The following is a 20,954-nucleotide window of genomic DNA, read 5'->3' as shown; positions in this document are numbered from 1 at the left end:
AGAATGCCGTTGGCCGCTTCAAGTCAGCCGGGCTGCAGGCGGCTGCAGGTGACGCCGGCGCTGCATGAAGTCGAACGCACCTATAGTCAGGTACGTCTTTGTTCCAGCGTTTGATAACAAAGCAGGTGCGTGGTGCACTGAGGTATGCATGCGCCTTCTGACGAATGGATTCAACACTATGAAGATGGGCACTGGACTATGTGAAAAGTGTGAAGAGTTGCTGAATGATTTCTTTGCTCTTGTGAAGATATTATACAACGAGTTTGAGCTGAAGATAAAGGACTGTGTCAAGGCTCTCTCCCGATGTTGTTGTCTGAGGAGAAGCTCCAGTCCCCAGAAATTCGTCAAGAGACGCCAACGAAACTCTGCCTACACGTCTTTATTACAGCACTTGAATACAGGTAAGCTCTCAGACGTCAAAAAGTTCACAGGACAATTTATCAGATTCTAGTGATTATTATATTGACTATGAAGGTCAAAGCTCTTTAAAAATCATTTAGAACATGTTTTCTTTTTCTTTACAGACAATGAACCCCCGCTCCTCAATCAACAATGTCTACATGCATTAAAAACCTTAGCAGCATCCGAAAACCATGACCTTCAAGGGGCTGCATCCATGTACTACTTACATATTAGTCAACACTGTAAGTGACCTAAAATTAATCCACTGTTATTATCGATGGTTAGTCACAGACTCCAATTATTTAACTACAAACATAAGCCTATATATTATTATTATTATTATTATTATCATTAGTTGACGGACTAGTCCTTTAGTGAGTCTTGGTTCAGTGATTTGAAAAACAGTGGCTGTGGACTGCTAAGACCACCTTGTTTGCAGTTCAGGTTTCCATTGTTGTAGGATGACTATATGGTAATGGAGACCTGCAACCAGTATTATGCAAATTATGTTGGATTTATCAAGACAGCCAGGTGGGGGATGGATACAGTGAGAAGGGAAAGTGAGTGGCTCTGATGCTAGCTGCAGCCATGATGACAAAGTTGTTTTTTTGAATGTCAACTCACAGTAGAGACTCTGTTACCTGTTGCATTCCTGGAGCCTTACCTTTCCCTGCTTCTGTCAAATGACCTGGAAACACAGAGGGCCATCTCTCTGTCCCTGGTCAATTTGCTGGTAAAGAACAACGGTAGGAACTTCAACTGTCACTAAACACTAATTTGAACTCTGGTCAGTGATGACAGATGGTGTGTATTGTAGCTGCTGGATGTCAATTGTACATGTTGTGTTCCAGTGAGTAAAGAGCAGGTGGTTGAGATGGGATTGCTGGTACCCATTCTAGAGACGCTGCAGTCTGGGGACCCCACTGTCCAGTGTAACTCCTGTGCCTGTGCTGCCATGCTGGCGTCATCAGGTATGTGTGTGTTCATTCATGCACAGGTTGGTGTGTCTGGGGATGAGAAATGTTTTTGTCTGTGAGTTGGTCTAATCAAGCTGATCAAGTTGAACATGTGGAGCTGTTGATATGCGTTTGTTATAGGCATAGATATATATCAAGTCTTTATATATATCTATGGTTATAGGTATGTAGGTGTCATAGAGAACAGGCACATTCTGTACGGTACATTCTGTTCTGTTCTATTGTTCTATTGTCAGAGGTGTGAGCCAATATTTTAATCTTATGCAACATTGCATGCAACACAACATCACTGACCTCAGCTAATTTTGACAGATTTTGTTTTTGGACTTCCTTTCTCCATTAGAGTCCCACCGAGAAGCCATTGTATCAGCTGATGGAGTGATTCCACTGTTGGTTTTAGCCAAATCATACGATTCACGGGTTCAGCAGAATGCAGTCTGGGCCCTTCTCAACCTCACTCAGTCAGGTGACGACATTTGAATACTTGGGTGGAGCTACATGTGTTGCCAAACATGTCGAGTGTTCCCACGTGCACATCTTTGACATTTTTCATTACCATAGCCATCAATGTATGTGCGCATATTATAATATTTTTGTATCAAATGTCTGATCCACATCACAAATAACTTAACTGCTCCCTCTTGGTTCCAGAGGAGTCAATGAGGGCGTTATGTCAAGAGGGCGCTGTTCCTTTTCTGGCTCTGTTGCTGCAGTCTTCAGATTCAGAGATCCAGGTAACAAGCCACTACTGACATCGCACAGGGTTTGTCTGTGTGGTAGAATTATGTTTCCACTGTATTCATGGGGATAGGAGTTGCTCAGTGGTAGGTACACTCATTTGCCTGCAGATCAAGAGTTCCCAGGTTTAAATCCATTGAAGTTTGTCACTTCAGTGTAAGAGTCTGCTGAATTGATACATTACATTTACTTAAATTAAAAGATGGCTCAAGGGTTAGGATTGCAGTGACTTGTACAGTAAATGCGTATTGTACATTTCATTGTGGACTTTTTCCTGATGAATCATTGTAAATTTCAGTTCAACAGCTGCTCTGCTTTAAGCAACATCGCTTTAGTCCAGGAGCATCATCCGAAAATGCTGGGCATCGGAGACCAGTTCCTGCTGAAGTCACTCTTGATGCTCACCTCCTCTTCTGTGCAGAAGGTAAAACATCTCACCTGCAGAGAGGAGATCTGTTTCAGATCACACTCCGACTGTACATCCAAATAAAAAAGGAATTCATCTCATTTCCAGAACTCGTCACAAGCTTGGAAGTGCCTCAAAATCCTTTCAGGAAATGGTAAAACATAATCAATATCATGCAATCATATCATGATTTAACTTGGTAACTTAAGTTACTATCTTAATCTGTGATTTTAAATAAGTGACATGGCATGATATTCCAGGTTTGGTTTCTCTGTGCACAGTTGAGGTCCAGAAGCACCTGCTGGAGCTTGGTGTTGTGATGTCACTCAGAGCCCTGCTGGGCTCGTCTGCTCTCCCCGTGACCGAGTCTGCCATCACTCTGCTTTCTGAACTGACTACACACCCGCCCAACAACGTTAGACTGCTCATCTTGTGAAACCCTCCCATCAGGGTGATCGTTGTCAGGAAGTTTAGGCCCCATGAAAAGATGATGCCCATAGAACATAACCCCTCACCCTCTACAATGACTCCTCAATTCATTATCATAGACATCTCAGCAAAGTCCTCTTAAGTCATCATGTAGTAACCCCAGCTCAAGGCCCTGTCTTGACTTTGTGTTCCAGGAGAACCTGGTAGATGACGGCCTGCTGGAGGTCATAGGTCACCTGCTGGTCAGCCATGGGTCCAGCTCCATCGTCATCAGACACAGTGCTGCTGTTGTCACCAACCTGTGCACAACCAGACACGGTGTACAGGTTAGACCAGCCCTGCTCAGCACTGGATGGTGTCTCTTCACATGTACACAGTATATCACACGTGTCGCACATTTTAAAACATAAAATATATAAGTGCCAGTCATACTTCACGAATAACTATGAAAATGTACACACAGTAATGAGGTGTCAATGAAATCCACCATGGCTCTACAGGGGCTAATGGAGAGTGAGTGTCTAACAGGACTACTCCAGGTCCTAGTGTCCAGTGGGGCAACTGAAGAGGACTTGGTGTGTGTCACACTTTGTTTACATCATCTGACAACCCGGGGTGAGTCTGCATTCAATTACATTTTTCTGTTGCTCTGAGGAGTCGATAACCATGTCACAATAAATGACTGTAGTCACACTCAGGATTCTTGTGTTTTCAGAAGTGCTTCAGTCTCGTCTGGCCACAGAAATGAACCCTGACCACATGTTGAGACTTGTGACGCTGTCCGGAGAGATGGAAAATCAAGAGTTGTCATATTATTCCGCCTCCATCGTCAGCAAACTACAAATAAATGGTGATTTGATTAATTGACTGTCATCCATGATAGACATGGTATACATGTTTAAATGGTTTATCTCCTCATGCCGGCACATTTAGCCGATATTATGGAGGTGCAGCAACAACACAAGTAACGGTAAAACAATATGCATCACAAGATTCATTACACATATTAAATTAAACACATAACCCTATATAAGCTTTTTCTGTCATGTCTTGATTTTAGGTGATGTCGTCTATTTGCTGCGTCCTCACTATCCCGCCATCTCTGAATATGTGCTGGCCTTCCTCAAAAAACAGGAAGTTAGATTCCAGCAACTTGGCATCGTCACTTTATGCAGTCTTAAGAAAGGTTTGTATGCATAGTTCAAGCCCATGCTATGTAAACCTAACATTGTATTTAAAACATCCCTGGCCCATCTTAGTTTCTATGAGACGACCACAGTACATAACGTAGTGACTATCAGGAATCACAGCAAGTTGTGTGCTGTCTGTTAGCCCAGTGCAGTGTTGTGTGGTGCCTGTTAGCCCAGTGCTGATGCAGTGTTGTGTGGTGTTCCTGGTGGCTGTAGATGGAGGCTTTGTGGCTGCTGCTCATCTGGAGGAGCAGCTGATGGAGGTTCACCTGCAGACGGAACAAACCAGAACCCTTCTGCAGAGGATCCAGCAGCCTCCCCCGCTCTCCTCCCCCAAGTCTCCCCTTCCGTTAGACAGAGACTAGGACCTGGATGTTTTGTGTACTGTTGTGTAGATTTTTTTTTTACTTTTATACTTTTTGGTTTTACTGATGCCATGATTCATGTTTGCAACAATGTTAATGTTGGAATGTTACAAAATTGTTTTTTTAACCATATTTTTATCTACACATCTCAACAAGAAAGTAAAGATTGAAGACTGCGTGTGTTTTTATTTCAAGTTTAATACAGGTTCAGAGATAGAAAGGTTTTTACAATTTTGACAGAGACATTATATAGTACCTAGGGAGGTGGAGAGGAAGGACACAAGCAGTAGTTAGGCTGTGTGCCAGGATGTTATTGTACTATAGGGGTTTTAAATAAATGGATTTCAATCTTAACTGTTTGGGAAGTTTCATGTGTATTCATTGAAATGAATGCACAACTGTAATGTATGGTTACTTTCCAAGTGACTATTGTATTCTATACCAACAGAAAATACATGGAAATGTCAGAAAACAAAGTTCGGTAGCAGCTTTGAAAAATGTGATTGTACTTCATCAATATAGATGGAAGAAGAGTGTGGGCTCCATCCACTTTAAGCTACACTGTTGAAAAAGCAACACAGTTACAACTACCCAAAACCAACATGTAACTGCAAGGAAAGTGCTTGAATAGCAGCATAGTCAAGAAATGTCAGGATTAAGCTTGAGCTCATGGCTAAAACAACCATTCAAAATTGTAAAACTGTCATTTGAGAGTAATGAACTGTTTACAAAGGAAATACCTTATTCCACAATACTGCACTGTGTTTACCATCATACTGTAGTAAATTCATCATACCAGCATCTAAACCTACATCTATGAGACAGGTAGTAGCTTTAGTTCAGGCTTTGACATTGCACTAAACAGAGAAATCCTTCGGTTTTACACTTGTAAATAACCCAAGCATGTGCCCACATTTGGATAGTGATGTGTGTTCCTAGGCTGAAAAACTCCAATATGTAGGAGTCCCCAAATGTATAGGATTGTGTTTTCACATTCTGTCTAAAAGTGCAGGGCAGGAACGAGGCCTCGGGGGCAGAGCTGGAACGGTCTGTGTTCCACCTCGTCCAACAGCTGCTCAGATGATCTCTGAGGGGAACAGGAAAGAGAGAGAAAGAACCTCTGATTAGGTATTTGCAGACGTGTTCTACCATAAAAAGAAAACGAGCGAAAGGCTCGTGGTGACCTGCCACCTCTCACCTGCTCGCTGGTGGGTCTGTATCTCCTCTAGGCCGCCCAGCGGTCGCAGAGACCTGCGCTCTTTGAAGGCCACGACGGGCACCATGTCCTCCACCGGCAGCTTCATCACTTCTTCTATGGTGCCGTTCAGCACAGGCTCTGTGTTCTCCTTTGGTTGAACTCCCTTCACCATGTTCTCCGACGGTGCAGGTTTCTGTATAGACAGGGAAAACAACTTCAGACAAGGGGAAGTTTGGTTCTCTTTCAGATTAAACATCTTATTTCTAATAATATCCTACGGTAGGAGAATTGTTGTAACGGAAAGAGGAATGTACCCTGTCAGACGGATTGGGCCTTCTCGTTCTTTTCATAATCTCGTCCAGTCGCTGAAAAAAGAGGAAACATATCTCACAGTCTCTCACTGTCAGCGACTTGAGGGCTTTACTAGTGCTGTACCTCACGGTTCACACCAGGGTTCACATCTAGGCTCTTCCTCACCTTTTTCCTGGCCTGTCGCTCTGCCTCCTCCTGCTGGAAGACCTTCTCCCTCTCCAGCCTCAGCTGCTCGGCCCTCTGCTGTTGGCGGGCCTGCTCCTCCTCTCTCTGGAAGGACACAGGGTAGTGGGCACAGGGCTCAGGGCAGTAGGCACAGGGCTCAGGGCAGTAGACACAGGGCTCAGGGCAGTAGACACAGGGCACAGGGCAGTAGGCACAGGGCTCAGGGCAGTGGACACAGGGCTCAGGGCAGTAGGCACAGGGCTCAGGGCAGTAGGCACAGGGCTCAGGGCAGTGGACACAGGGCTCAGGGCAGTAGGCACAGGGCTGAGGGCAGTGGACACAGGGCTCAGGGGAGTGACCCGGGGGACACAGGGCAGTAAGCACAGGGCTCAGAGTGGGTTTAAAAAAAAGTGGGCACAGGATAGTGGGCACAGCATTCCTTTCCTTCACGACAGACACTACTGGCGATCACAACCTGGAATGAAGGCCTCCTACGGAATTCAGTCAATTCCATCAACGACGACTGGAAATAACCCTGATTTTTGTGTCATTCACACACAGAATGTTATCTCCCTAACCTGTTTCTGGAGGAGTGCAGCTTTCTCCATGGCTTTGCGTGCTTCCTCTGCCTCAGCTTGTTTCTGCTCCTCTTCCTCCCTCCTCTTCCTCTCCTCCGCCAGCCGCTGGGCCTCGGCCTGCAGCCGCGCTTGCTCTTCTGCCCTCCGGCGCTCCAGCTCCTCCCTGCCTTGCCTGTGCGACGACACACACGAGACCCATTCACATACGGCAAGACAAGACAGTTTATCAACACTGTATTTCTGATGTAGCAAAGGGAAAGCTCGGTTCCAATTTTTTTTTTATCGCTGTGATGATGTGATGATTGTGAGGGTTGGACAAGTATTCGGCAGTTTTGTTCTGTTCCTGATCCCACCCAGGTGCTGAAAAAGGGAATATCTCTCCCAACCTACCTCTCTACCTCCTCCCTCCTCATGCGTTCCTCTTCCTCTCTCTGTTTCCGCTGCCGGGCTTCTCGTCTCTTCTCGGCCAGGAGGCGAGAGGCCTCTTCTGGGTCCATGGTGCCAGCGGCCGGCCGGGTCTCAGCCCCCAGAAAATGATCTGTGGAGGGGAGTGTAGGGACACACTCTGATGCTACAGGACGATGGCTTGAGACATAAGGATATCACATCTGGATAACAAAAGCATGAAACACTTTTACATATATACCTGACTATGTCTTTACTGCTAAATATAGATGCTTACACAATATACTCGTAATGTAATATTTTTTTGGTAACATATTCATTTTGAAGACATTTTGATCAAAGGTTAAGGGGGAATTTGAACCTGCAGTCAAATGCTGAAAACACTGAGTTACAGAATACCCATCTGATTAGGATGAAGCCTTAGCTACTGTACATGGGTGCTTACTTTCCAGTCCCTCGCTTCTGAACGAGGTGACTGTGGGGCGTTCCGGAGAGGTGGGATGTGGAGTCACTGCAGTTCTGTCTTCCAGGTGTTCACGACGGTACACAGCTGGCGTTGTCATTGCCGGCGGGTTTCTAGGAGAGAGGGACTCTGAGTCGACAGCAACCTCCTCCTCGGGAACTGTGGGAAGCTCCGTCTGCTTTGGTGTGACGTGTCTGATGACAGACCTGCCGGAAGATCTTAGAGACCAGGGGAACAAGGTTTGCTTAGATCTGTGAGTGAACATTTTTTTTTACAAACAATAAAGACTGTAAAAAAGTCTGTCAGCTTCAGGTTTTATACATCCATTCTAAATTACATGGACCCATTCTACATTCTGAGTTCTTGAACCATTCAGACATAGTTTTGAGGCGGTTCTGTGAGGGCTTGTGGTCTCTGAGGGTAAGTGGAAGTGAGGTTGTAAGCCTACCGTGCTCTGTTATCAGCGTTTGTGTCTGGCCTCACTCTAATGTTAGCACCAGTTGTCTGGGGAGTTCCACCGTTCCACATCTTCTCAATGTGCTGTGTCTGCATCTGTCCTGCTTTCACCTTAACGAGCAGGTGGAGGATTTCAAATGACTGACTGTCATTGACGTTTCTTTGTAGCTTGAAATGGTTATTACAAAATGGTCCACCCCAAGTATATGTACAGAATAAAATCCCACAGTCATTATGGCAGAGGAAATAAACATTGGCTTCCATCAGATATCCTAGCAAACAGTGATATCATTCATCAGGATGGGTCGAGTAGTGATGACATCACCTGCAACAGAACCATAGGAGCAGTAGTTACCTGTGCCAGGTTGATGGTTCTGTGGTTGGTTCTGGCCGGACTGGGAGAGGCGGTGTTCCTGTGGTCTGCTGGGCCACGATGCTGCTGGGCTTTGCAGGTGTTGTTGGCATTCATGGAGTGGCATGACACTGAACGGCGACAAACGTGGACAACTGAACCAATGACGTGTCATAGATGGTTCGTTTTGAGAAATGAGTTAGAGGGGAGGAAACCATGAAAGCGTGAATAGCAAGCAATGTTTGAGAAAAGCAAGTGTGAGAGAGGGAGAAAGAGAGCGAAACAGTCATCTCTTCTGATGAGACAGTCAGGGACCAAACCTCCAAAACTGGAACATGAGTTCTTACGATACAACACTGATGAATTAGTATTGATCAGTACATTGCGGTACATCTATTGATTCTCTTCTGCAGTCCGAAAGTACCTTTGTCTAGTGACTGACAGCCAGCACTCTTGCTTCTGGCCAGATAAGCGCATGTGGGGGTCAGTAACCGACTGACCAAGCTCTTCTCCCAGGGACTCAGCGGTAAGCGGCGCGAAACTAGGATAGTACAGAGCACAGCACAGCACAAGTCCCAAACAAAAGACACACAGAGGTCATGAACAGAAAGTAGGAAAGCATAAAGTTAGAGCTGAGGTAGAAAGAACAGGCACAGTAAAGAAATAAAGAGTTGTTTGTTGTGTTGTCGACCAAATATATATATATGGGTTATGACGATTTAGAGAGATAAGGAATCTTGACTCCCAAACCCCACCTCCTAAAAAATGAAAAAGATTGTTACCGCTGTTCTTGATGAGTTTCCTTCCTCGAGAGGTCTGGATGAGCCTCTGGTTGGCTCTCTGGCTCCTCTCCAGTGTCCTGCGTACTGCACTCTCACAGCGCTCCTTCAGTCAAGGAACGGATGCATGTTATGTGGCGGCAGCCATATAAAACAATTTCATTTGTAATACAACACATTGGCTACTACAAGTTCCTACAAACCCAAGTCCTAAAACAATTATAATGTCCTACCTTCTTAAATGTGGACAAACACAACCTAACTTCCTCAAGGTTCTGTCATTGACATCTCAATACTCTTATCGGTGAGTTTCATGTAGGTTTGATGGAAAGAAAACTGTTCCTACATGAAACTGCTAGCTCCTGATCGTCCATCTAGCTCCATAACATTCAAGAAACTGCAGATATCTCTACGGCCAATTGGCAAGTCACACCAAAACAATGTAGATGGATAAATAGCACGACAGGGAAGAGGAAAAATATGTAATTGAGATTTTTGGGTGAACTGCCCCTTTCAACTCACCTTTTCCTCCTTGAGCCCAATCCTTCGCTTCTCCTCAACAGCATGGCGCCTCTTCTCCTCCTTCTGCCTCTGTTCCAGCAGCCTCTTCCTCCTCTCCTCCAGCTGCTTCTCATGGTAGCGCCGTGCCCTCTCCTCACGCTCCAACCAGCCCAGCTCCCGTGACACTGGGAGGGGAAAAAACACGGAAAACCTGAACTACCATAACACCCCTAACGGCTCTTCAACCAAGATGCACAGTTCAGTGACAGACATGAGTTGATTTGGTTTGAGATGGTTAGTATCGGGATGAACTCCGGCAGGTGGGGTCAACGTACCGAGCTCTCTCTCTCGCTCCTCTCTTCGCTCCCGTGCCAGCCTCAGCCTCTCATCCACATTTAGTGCATGTGGTTCTTGGAAAATGATAAGCAGGAGTCAAAGTTAAGGCTGCAGGAATCTTTACAGATCTGTACAGAAGGTCTGAAGAGATATCATTACGGCTTTTGCATTGAATCAGTGGTTTCGGTATGAATTTTAGTGCAGTGTGACATGAAAGACATAACAAATGATAGCCAGGATGATGCTACTGTGTCATGGCAGTGTTGAAATGCAGACAAACCAAACTCATGACAGCTAAAGGACAAGGAAAGCCCCAGGCAGAGAGAGAGATTGAGGGCTGATTCAGACATGCAGAGTTACCCAGGATGTTTCTGATCTGGGCTGATTTGATGAAGGAAGGACCACAGACTGTTCCCCTCTTCTCTGGAACTGTCTGTGTGTCATTGCCTTGCTCTAGAACGGAGAGAGAGAAAAAATTCTCCGTTCCGATCCTATCTTACAGTGATAAAAACATTTGTCACGGTTTTAGGCTTTCCCTATCCAAAATATCTTTTGACTATCTCACATGTCACAGGCCTGCAAGGCTCAACCCCTAAATGAGATAGAGTCACAAGAACAGATCTTCTCAGAACTGAATCATTGGCATTTTAACCAGAAGACTATATGAGAGTTTAATTCAGGTTAACTGGTTACTAGTGATCCTCCTGTGTGTAAACACCCTGGTTGTATAAAAGAGGTGGCTAATGCTAACCACTAGGGAGCCCGCCAGCCTCAGGCATAGGGTCAGCTGCATTAAAAAGAGCCATTCTTATGTGGCTGTGCCTGGAAGGGATGGAGATACGACCAGCGCCTGATCCATCCTCACAGAGATGACTAAAACAAACAGTACACCAAGACACGAAGGAAAGACATGCGGTTCATATCTAGATAACCAGGGATCTACAGTCACATGATGGATATGAAATGAAACATAAAGCTGATACAATTTGTGCCCCCTCCCTCACGAAATAATACATCAACCCAAGACATTTCTTCTCTGTCTTGACATTCTGTGTTATGTAATTAATGTCTACCACTGAATTAGGACAAGGATGACTAGACTACTATTATAGGAGAAGGATAACATTCTTCGAAGAATTCACATACAAAAAACAACAGAAAATGGTCATATAAATCAATAGCATGCATGTATACATCTGTCGAGACTCTACAATGCTCCATGCAGCCTAAGACAATGCTGTGCCTTTTAGTTGTCTGGCCCAGATCTACAGACCACATATTTACAGAGGAAGAAGGGGATAGATCAGTATTATGGACATAACCAATCGATTTCAACACTAGCAAAGGCGAAGCCACCCACCTCCCTGTCTGCTGGCTCTGACTCCCTTCCTCTGGGTTCCTTTAGAGGCAGAAAGCTTGTGAAACGCTGTCCTGCTGGGGGTCTCTCTCTGGATCCTCTGCCCCGCCATGGCAGGAACCAAGCCTGGCATTCCACCCCCCTGGCACAGAACAACCACGATTCAGAACACCCTCCTTCTCCACTGCACTCTTCTTCTTCGTGTTTTCCCCCCCACTTGGTCCTGGTACTTGTTCCTGTCAGCACTGGTCCTGGGTGCTCAGCTGATTCACCGGGCAGCTGATTGCTACGCTAGCCTGGCTGCCTGCTCATCAGAGCATCGCAAACTGATAAGAGGAGGAAGAAAGGGAGAGAGAGAGGGGTGGGTGGGGGTGGAACAAACAAGCAGCTGACTAGATGGCACAGTTCTGGGTACAGCCTGCTGGATGTAGAGAACACACCGCGGTCTCTACGTAACAGCCTCCTGTTCTCTTCTAGTGGTGTTGATGCTTCAGATGTGCATCCTGAAACCTCCCTCTTTATGATCCGTGGAGTCTGAAATGGTCACTTTCCTTTTAAATGTCTCACAGACTGCCCCTTGCGTGCTGCTCTCCTTTTCTGGTACATAATACGATACTGTCCCTTTAAATCCATCTCCCTACTCGAAACAGGGTGCACGCAAGCTAACGAGATGGGGAGCTTTCAGGGCAGGAGAAAGATGTGTGGCAAAAATAAGCAATCTGGCCCAGTAAATGGTTTCCGGGGCAACGGTGGTAAAGCATCCAATGGTATTAAAATGCTGGGATGTTTAGCATGCTCTGGATCATTCACTGGCCTCAATATGAATGTGAGGCAGAGATGGGTATTTATACCTACAATCCCACAATGCTCTTGTGTGAGTGAGGCTGAGACAGCAACTAGATGGGAGTATTTCCACAAGACGGGTGGCTTCTATTTTCACATCAGATATTTTCCTAACCAATGTATTCAAATCAACTTACACTTTGAAACTACCAAAGTAGTGACTTTCCATAGCCCATTCTACAAAAAAGTTGTATTAAATATGTACTTTAAAATGTTTTATTCATAGACGACGTGCCTTATTTACAATACACCACAGATTTCAACGGCATAACATTTTAACAAAAAAAACTTTATTGGAATTCAGTCTAGGACAAGAAATACAAATTCAGAATACCACAATTTGTAAACCATACTTGCTTCACAATTATTGAAAAAAATGATGATCCTGTTCAAAACAATTGGTAAGCAGCACAAAAGTTGTTACACTTAAAACAATCATAATCCTAACAGATAATGTGCACAGATATGGACAACATACTCACTGTTTCCATGGAAAGATTCAAAGGAATCTCTGAGAATGTATTTCCGAATCACTGCATAGTGTCCTATTCAGTAACTCTGTTTCTACATAGTCTGACGGATACCAGCAGGAACCTAGGTAGAGCATCAGGGCATGATTTCTAGTCACAAAAGTGAGAGAGTGAGAGCCAACTGTCTTAGACCCTAAACTGAAACATTCAAGCCATTCTGAGCTTGACGTGAGCCTGTAGTTCTCATGGCCTTCCCAGCCAGTGTGCTCTCCTCCTGGGGCTCTGGGTTCCAGTCTATGGAGCGCTGCGTGAAGGACGCCTCACTGCCAGTGGGGGAGTCTACAGTCTCATAGCCCTCGCTAAGCTGGTTCACATCCCCAGAGTGGTTGGAGTTGGACAGTTTTGCATCGGCCCCGGTGGAGTGCGATGGTAGGGACTCCTGCTCTGCTTGGCTGTCTGTCTCTGGGGCAGGGCCCAGGCCTGTTACTGCTGTCCTATGAGTAGGGCTAGTGCTGCCTGGGCCATTCACCAGCCCGGCCGGCCAGGCCTGCTTAGGGGCCGGCGGTGTGGGGCCCCCGGGGGCCGGGCCTCCGGGGGCCTGGCCCTGGGCCTGCTGCTGCTGTCGGGACTCCTTCAGCTGCTGCTGCAGGACCAGGATGGTGCTCTGCATGCCCTCCACCTCCTCGTCCAGCTGGATGATGAAGTCCTTCAACTCTGCCAAAAAGGTCAGACACACAGATGTTAGCACTGGGGAAAGACTCACAATTTAGGAAGAACGCAATCCATGGAGACAGCAGGACATTCCATAAATAGGGTAGTAATATATGAAATTGATATGGAGTAGACCTGGTGTAGCTATAGGTAAAGAGGAAATAGACATGGGTAAGAGAGCCGTAGAGATGGAGTAGAGACAAGTATGCATTCCCCCTCACCGTCCTGGCTGCCCTTGAGCTCCTCGCTGTACTTCTTCTGCAGGGCCAGCTCGGCCTCCAGCTGGGCGGTGCGTCCCTGGGACAGCTGGCGGCCCAGCTCCTGGTTCTCCTGGATCAGCATGCGGCACTTAGCCATCAGCTTCTTCCCCGTCTGGCTGCAAGGGACACAGGTTGGACGTCTCAGTCGTCACGCACTAGACATGGTGAACGTGGGTCCCCATCCGCAAGTCAACAGAGAAGCAGGGAAGATCACAACCGCCAGCACAACTGGGTGTTGGTTTTATGGCAGAGATGGAGAGGATTCTAGAAAAATATTTAAACTCTCCAGAGCCTGGGGACTCATTTAACACCGTTTAGGCCTGACATAAGGGGGAGAATGTTTTCATTTTAGTCAGCCACTCCTGTCCCACGGTGGCACTGTTTAAACACGTACAGAAAAGACAGATGGAAAAACCATGAAATTGTCAAGACAGAAGAGCAGCAACATCAAGTCATTAATAAACAAAACAATCGTACCTGAACATGGCTCATATTACTGATAATGGTGCTCAGGATGACCTCCTGTGTCAGCTCAACGTCAAGCATGCCCAGGGGCACAACACAGACCAACAGTCTTTAGGATCTAACAGTCTCTGAACCAGGCTAGCAGAGGGCTCTCCATGTCAACCTTACATTCAATTAGCTATACTCTATGTGGAGTGGAGGGGGGTGGGGAGGGGAGGGGGCATTACTGAGGTATTTTCTTCAATAAACGCTTAGTAGACAAAATGTCTGTCGATGGTACACTACATTTTGTGTCGATTTTTTTTTTTTTTTTTTTTAAAGGAAAACATCCCACAAACAAACCACACACAGTATAGCAATGTTCCTTAAAGGGGGAGGGTTCGGAGGTTGAAAGTGACCCATCTCTTCTGAGCAGTCCCGCTTCCTTCTCGCCCATCAGAGCTGAGATCAGTTCACCTGACAGTCTATGTATGACGCATAACAAGTGCAGAGGTGAAGGCACTTGACCAGGTATGGGTATCTGTCTCTTTCTTACAGTCACAGTGCACATTTTTCCTGCCTTTCCCACCATTTTGCATTCTTGCAGAGGAGAGTTGTCTGGCAAAGTCTTTTTGCTGGAGGATTATTTGTTTGGTTTACCTATCAGGTGTAAATTTCCAGGCACTGAGTTCATTTTGGGCCTGCTCCAGTTTGTCTTTAGTGTCCTCCAGTTCGCTCTTCATTTTGAGGAAAAACAGGTTGACGGCAGGGTCCACAGTCAAAGACCTCAGATGGGACAAGTTTGGCTGCTGGGCCTGCTTAAGGTACTGGATCTGGGTCTGTGTGAAGGGAGAAAATAGGCAGAATATATCAAAGACCACCAGATACCATGTGTAACAGCTATTCACTCCAAGGTGGTGGAATGACAGGTCTGATGCTCATTCTAGGCTTGAATCTACTAACGAAAAATCTACTAACGAAAACTGGCACGCACAGTCCGTCAGTTGAGACAAACTTAGTGCAAGTCGCTTTGAAGAAAAGTGCCCAAACAAAGCCTCAAGTTCAAATCAGCAATGAATCGGGACATGACAGACATACACACTGCGATACAACTTTTGGGGAGAAAAAATAAATAAAACAGCAGTAGAAATCCAGTTTGATCTGCGGTCACTCACAGTGCACTCCTGCATCTCCTGTTCTTTGGTGGCCAGCCTCATGACCAGGATGTTCTCCCTGCGTGCTGCCTCCTGCTGCTGCAGCTTCAGGCTTTCTTCAGACTCCCGCAGGCAGGTCACCTCGTTAGCTGTGGGACCACCACACAATACTACATGACATGCCTTCAAGTAGCAGATGCTTTGATGCAAACGCGGCCTGTGTTTTATTAATAACACTGACATCTGGACACAACAATGTCATGTGAGTAGGATGCTGAGGAGACCACGAGATGTCAGTGTTGGTATATACTCGAGGAGCAACCAAAGCCTAAATCTGTGGTTATGGTCACATTTATATTATACATGTATAATGAAGACTGTTTAGTCATGGGTTAGCTTCAGTCGTTTATAGGCTTGTTATAGATGCATGCACACTTACAATTCGGCTCTGAATACTTTGACTCAAGTGTTTGCACATAAGCTTCCTCTTCTTTCCATCTGAAATAAATTCATAATAATAAAATCATTACCCATAATAGTCCCAAGACAATTACATTTTCAAGTGTGCTTATATTTGACAGTCATGCATTAAAGTGGCATCTTGAACCCTTCATCAGTGTTCTGTGCACGTTTCTGTTCTATCATTCTATATTTTTTACGGGCCAGATGGTTATCCCCAATGGGATGTGCAGACAGATGTAGCTCTAAAACAAGCTGGTTAAATTGAAAAGCTTGCTAACGTTACCGTTCACAAAGTTCCTCTCTGGGAAGTGTCTTTAAATCTGATTCACAGAGGCGAACCTTAACAGAAACAACACGATTGATTAATAATGCATTTCTTTTGTGTTTACATTTAACCTAGCTGTAGCAAGTGAGCAGCTGGTGCTAGCTAGATAGCTAGTGTAGCTAGCTGGTAACCTGCTAACATTAGCTCACCCTCTTAGGCAAAGGTTCCTCAGTCATTCTGGCCTCCGGGTGGTGAGCTAAAGAAATGATCAAATCGGATTAGCATGTAAGCGAACCTCTACTGTATTCACACAACGGAGCTGCAAGCAGTTACGCAATTGTACATTTTTATAATAGTTTCCCCATGTTTTTAGGAAAGCTACATTAAATAGCATTTGCAGAACATAGCACTGCAGCAAACGAGTTAGCTTGCTAAATTCGTTGCTAAAGCCCCGCACTGCTAGTGCCGGGCTATCTCGTTAGCTTAGCAAGCTAATTGCACAGTAACTCACCACGGAGGATTTGGCCAATAGCACAGTTTCTTCTGACAGGTGAATTGGTTGAGATAGTCACGGATAACTTGCTCGATGGCTAGACATATTGTGAGGGGTAGCGACAGTACTTTGGCATTCTGCGCTGATAAGTGTTGATAAAGGACACAGGAAACTTGTAACTCGCTGTAGGAAGCACACACGCACACGAAAATGGAGCAGCGGTAGCAACACGTGCACGGCTGCGCGCGCCCGGCTGTGTGGTAGCCAGCCAGGAATCTTGGAAAAAATTATCTAGTTGTTACAGTTTGTTTGACAACCCGTCGTGTATGCAATACTAAATCACGAAAGGCAGCAATTGTCATACTTCTATTTCAAGTATACAAATCATGTATACCCTAGACACATGCCCCACTGGCCGTCAGCTACAGAAAGTGTTGGTAATGGGAAAGTTTGGAGATTGGTGGAAGGGCCAACAGGCTCATTCCAGTATGGCAATGAAAGCGTTGTCATCAAGCGCTGGGCTACTTTAACAGGAGATGCTGCTATTAAATCAGCTGACTTAGTCCAGGTATTGATAATGAATAACCAGGACCAATGGACCATGTCTCTTTTCTTCTCACTAAGCCACCCAGAACTGCCCCCCGCCCCCTTGAGCAGTCAGAAATGTGTCAGGATGACATTTTACACCGGAGTCAGGTGGTACAACCAAAGAGCCAGTGGAGCACAAAGGGATCGTGATAATCAGGCTGCGTCCGACAGGAGGCGAGGACAGCGGGCCTATACGTGGATAAGATTGCATGGCTGGTATCAAGTCCAGCTGTGGTTCACCTTAGACGGCATGGCTCTAGGTGTCGTTTCGAGGTCTCGGTTGCATGCTCATGCATATGTATCATGTTACCTACTTCATATCCTTCCACAAGGATACAAATGAGGTATGTAGGTATTGTTGATATTATTTTGTAAAACAGTAGGGTCCACACCACAAACTGGAAAAACGATGTGCAGAACTGACATAGATATCATGTCATCCCATATATGACACCCACCCAACCTTAATCCATCCTGGTCCCCTTGTAACATTTGTCCCTATACAAAAGTGATCCAATATTATTTTCCTATTGTCATGATTAAAATGCAGAAAGTGAACAGGATACAGGTCTGGTGTGAGAATGTGCTGTGACTCCCAGGCGCCCTGGTTTTGTCCTTAAACACACATTAGAGAATGAGGTAAGTCATCTCACGGCTTCTGCTGACAGGTACCGAGGTGACAGGCAGCTCTTCTCACTGGCAATGCAGGGGACAGCCCAGCTCTTCTCCACATAACGAGGACCTGGACTGAATCATGTAATTAAGGGCAAGATCTCTCCACAGCACGGGCATGTTGGATGTCACCATAGGTATCACAGTCCCCCCCACAACCCTCCTCCGAGGGTGTGACATAAACCTACATGTCTGCAGACTGGAGCCACTGGAGAGCAACATTTCTTGATGTTAAGTAGTGTGTATTGATTCAAAGTTAGACTGATGATGTCTACTGTAGCCATCTTGACTCCTTGGCCCTAACAGAACTCTGTTATTTACTAGTCGTTGTAAAGTAGTGTTTAATAGTCTGTAAATTGAACAAAACCTGACTAAATGTCTTCTAAACCTGGTTGAGACGCGCAAATAACGAGGATGACACATGCGATACTGACGAAAGAGCGTGAATAATTTAACACCTTGTCATCAGATACCAGCAATGTTAGACTTAGATGTATGGCTTACATATGTATGGCTTATATATGAGAGATGACATGATAGCTATGTCAGTTCTGCACATCGTTTTTCCTGTTTGTGGTGTGGACCCTACTGTTTTACAAAATAATATCAACAATACCTACATACCTCATTTGTATCCTTGTGGAAGGATACGATGTAGGTAACATGATACATATGCATGAGCATGCAACCGAGACCTCGAAACGACACCTTGAGCCATGCCGTATGTGTAATTAATGAGTTGATGAGTTGTATTTTAGTTTTCAACAGATGTACTATTTAATACAAACTGCAAAAATATTCTTTAAGCGAGTATAGTACTATAAGTAAAAAATGTCTGATAGAAAGTTTATGTTTTACAGGAAGAATAGGTTAACCAGAGTAAAGTTGACTGTGTTTAAACACTCCATGTTTACGCACTGTCATTGTAAGGTTGGTTCAAAATTAGTGAAAGAGGCATTTTTCCTTACAAGATGAATGCATATTAAAGTGGTGTTGAGATTGCTTGGCAGCTTTTGTAAAGACATGATGAAGGCCGATGTGTCTACACTGAGTTTCCAATGGAGCAGTATCCTATGAATGATTCAAGAAGGAGCATTCATCTATCTTGGTTCCACTGCACTAGTGTTTGGCAATTTATTGATTAAAGCTCTTTTGTCTCTTTTTCACATGCTGTTTCATGTCACAGGTGGATTCTGAGGGGATGTGAAGAGACTGGGTGACCACTGCCTTCTTCCTGTTTGAATTAGGCTCATTACAGTTTATTCATTGGCATTTTTCACCCCAGTCATGCATTGGCTTTTGAAGAGTGACAATGAATATTAGGTCACCAGTTGCCTTAAGGTAAACATGTGGCCATGTTTCTCTTAACAACCTTTTCTCTATTTACACAGTTTATGTGGGACAGCATTATCATTTAATAAAAAATGATTGTGTACAACCAAGTGGAAGTCTCTAGTCTCATGAAACACTACAGACAATTTTACCTGTGTGGGGCATTACAGATTTTTATGTTAACCTGAAGAACATTCTGCATGACACAGTCCTGTCTGGTTCATTTGTCTTTGTGTATTTTAATTGTAAGAGTTTGAAATTAAACAAAGGTCAATTCGGCTCCCTTCTCATAGTACTGTATGTGATGACAACGTCCACCTCCTTATTGAGCGTGCAATCATGTGTCCAAAACCATCTCCAGAAATTAATGTACACTGTGGTAACTGTGGTGGGCTGCATCAAAAGGTTTTAAACTGGAAGCTGCTAAGTGCATATAAATGATATTGAATGTTGCCGACATGTTGTCGGAAGAACTTGTCTCCCACATTATAGAATGAACATATCTGATGTATATGTAACATGTTTAGATTCTTCTGTGTGTAACAGTGACTTGGAGAGACCCAGCTTGGCTGTGAGTCTGTCTGGCTTGGCAGACTGAGCTCTCAGTCACATCCCTCAACAGTCTAAAGTTATAGTTACCAGTCTCAGGTTCAACACTCATACACTATTCATTGGCATATCACATCACTCCTGCTCAACTGCAGTCTTGGACAAACCTAACTCTTTTTGCGCAACTTTACTTTTGTGGACATTTTGTTTCTCCAATGTAAAATGGCTACGTAGTACAACTGTTTTGTAGAAAACTCAATGTTTTAGAGTTTGTGTCACCTACCGGGAACCTGTTAGAGTTGGGCAGAAGACAAGGATTGTCTTCAGTTCTCTTGTACGGTATGTATGACTTCTTACTGAATTTTGACCAAATTGTTTTTGTTGGTAGATGGGTTAATGACTGCCATCCAGTACTAACCAAAACAATCCAAGCAATGTATGGAAAGTGATAAACCCAATGTTGTATGAAATGACTGCAATTCAGCATTACTTGGAAATGGTTGAAGTTTTTCAGGCAACCTAAAGCCAGAACTTGATTTAACCTTTGGAGACAGAAAAACATTACTGTATTAATGTAGAAGCAATTTCGAGGAGACATTATCCCAGCCTTCTTATTTGGCCTGAGTAATATTATATATTACTCAATACTTTTATTTTACTCAATACTATTATAAGTATTGTATTGACAAATAGCCAGTCATTAATGATAAGCTGAAAACGTACCACAATTTTGTGAAAAGCAACATAACTCATACTGTACAATCTGGAACAGTAGATATTATGTCTTTGCTTGTAATTGTGAATTCTGTTCAGGTCAATGGCTTTACATTTTTCCGTTCGTGATAGGCCTAGTTCCTAATGTTAAACAGCTGGATTTGTCTAAGTTGTGTCCAATATTGTTTAGGTATGAATTAATCAATCATGAATCAATCAATATCAAGTCTTACTGTACACAAGTAATCAAATTATGGATACATTATGAAGTATTTCTATGAAGTATGTTTTGTAAGCTCTCTTTTCATCCATACAAATTCTTCTAAGAATTCTGTTTTCCACAAAGCATGTGAAATGTATCCACTGATAACTGATGAATTAAGGTCAGTAGATCTGAATAATTCAACCCCCTATTGGAAGGCCAAATGTGGGTGTGGCAGAGTGGAGATGACCTGCCTTAATAAATATATAAACAATCTGAAACTAATAATAAAAAAAGAATACTATGCTTACATTACAGGAACGTGGCATAGAATCCTCCCTTCTATTCATAATTAAATATTGATTGGTAAATCCTAAAACACAGTC

The 20,954-nt window shown here is 44.4% G+C and overlaps 3 protein-coding genes across 8 annotated transcripts; 1 reads left to right on the top strand and 2 right to left on the bottom strand.

The window, feature by feature from the left end:
- The first annotated feature begins 102 nt into the window (after nt 1–102).
- Nucleotides 103–4,866, top strand: LOC134027035 (uncharacterized). Its single transcript, XM_062470153.1, has 14 exons — nt 103–401; nt 525–644; nt 1,029–1,148; nt 1,254–1,373; nt 1,723–1,845; nt 2,031–2,113; nt 2,416–2,541; nt 2,632–2,677; nt 2,805–2,938; nt 3,147–3,278; nt 3,453–3,567; nt 3,668–3,802; nt 4,013–4,138; nt 4,359–4,866. The coding sequence occupies exons 1-14, from the start codon at nt 149–151 to the stop codon at nt 4,505–4,507; spliced, it is 1,782 nt and encodes a 593-aa protein (XP_062326137.1). The 5' UTR covers nt 103–148; the 3' UTR covers nt 4,508–4,866.
- map7a (microtubule-associated protein 7a) lies at nt 4,654–11,723 on the bottom strand. 6 transcript variants are annotated; one of them, XM_062470146.1, is made up of 15 exons: nt 11,413–11,723; nt 10,413–10,505; nt 10,052–10,126; nt 9,738–9,901; nt 9,219–9,321; nt 8,861–8,977; nt 8,440–8,591; nt 8,077–8,195; nt 7,611–7,846; nt 7,151–7,298; nt 6,761–6,932; nt 6,183–6,287; nt 6,020–6,070; nt 5,706–5,898; nt 4,654–5,627 (listed from the first exon to the last, which is right to left on the bottom strand). In XM_062470146.1, exons 1-15 carry the CDS (start codon nt 11,540–11,542, stop codon nt 5,584–5,586), a joined length of 1,902 nt encoding a protein of 633 aa, XP_062326130.1. In that variant the 5' UTR covers nt 11,543–11,723; the 3' UTR covers nt 4,654–5,583. The 6 variants fall into 6 exon arrangements, with proteins under 6 accessions (XP_062326130.1, XP_062326133.1, XP_062326132.1 ...); XM_062470149.1 differs by having other exon boundaries at nt 4,654–5,594; XM_062470148.1 differs by having other exon boundaries at nt 7,611–7,822.
- A 782-nt stretch (nt 11,724–12,505) lies between these two features.
- LOC134026831 (pre-mRNA-splicing regulator WTAP-like) lies at nt 12,506–16,740 on the bottom strand. The gene is made up of 8 exons (XM_062469818.1): nt 16,530–16,740; nt 16,228–16,274; nt 16,037–16,092; nt 15,731–15,789; nt 15,313–15,440; nt 14,798–14,976; nt 13,655–13,809; nt 12,506–13,436 (listed from the first exon to the last, which is right to left on the bottom strand). The coding sequence occupies exons 2-8, from the start codon at nt 16,252–16,254 to the stop codon at nt 12,916–12,918; spliced, it is 1,125 nt and encodes a 374-aa protein (XP_062325802.1). The 5' UTR covers nt 16,255–16,274; nt 16,530–16,740; the 3' UTR covers nt 12,506–12,915.
- Nucleotides 16,741–20,954: the final 4,214 nt, after the last annotated feature.

The sequence above is a fragment of the Osmerus eperlanus genome, chromosome 9 (assembly GCF_963692335.1).
Source record: "Osmerus eperlanus chromosome 9, fOsmEpe2.1, whole genome shotgun sequence".
In the NCBI taxonomy this organism is placed as follows: Eukaryota; Metazoa; Chordata; class Actinopteri; order Osmeriformes; family Osmeridae; genus Osmerus; species Osmerus eperlanus.
This window is presented reverse-complemented; position numbering and strand designations above follow the sequence as displayed.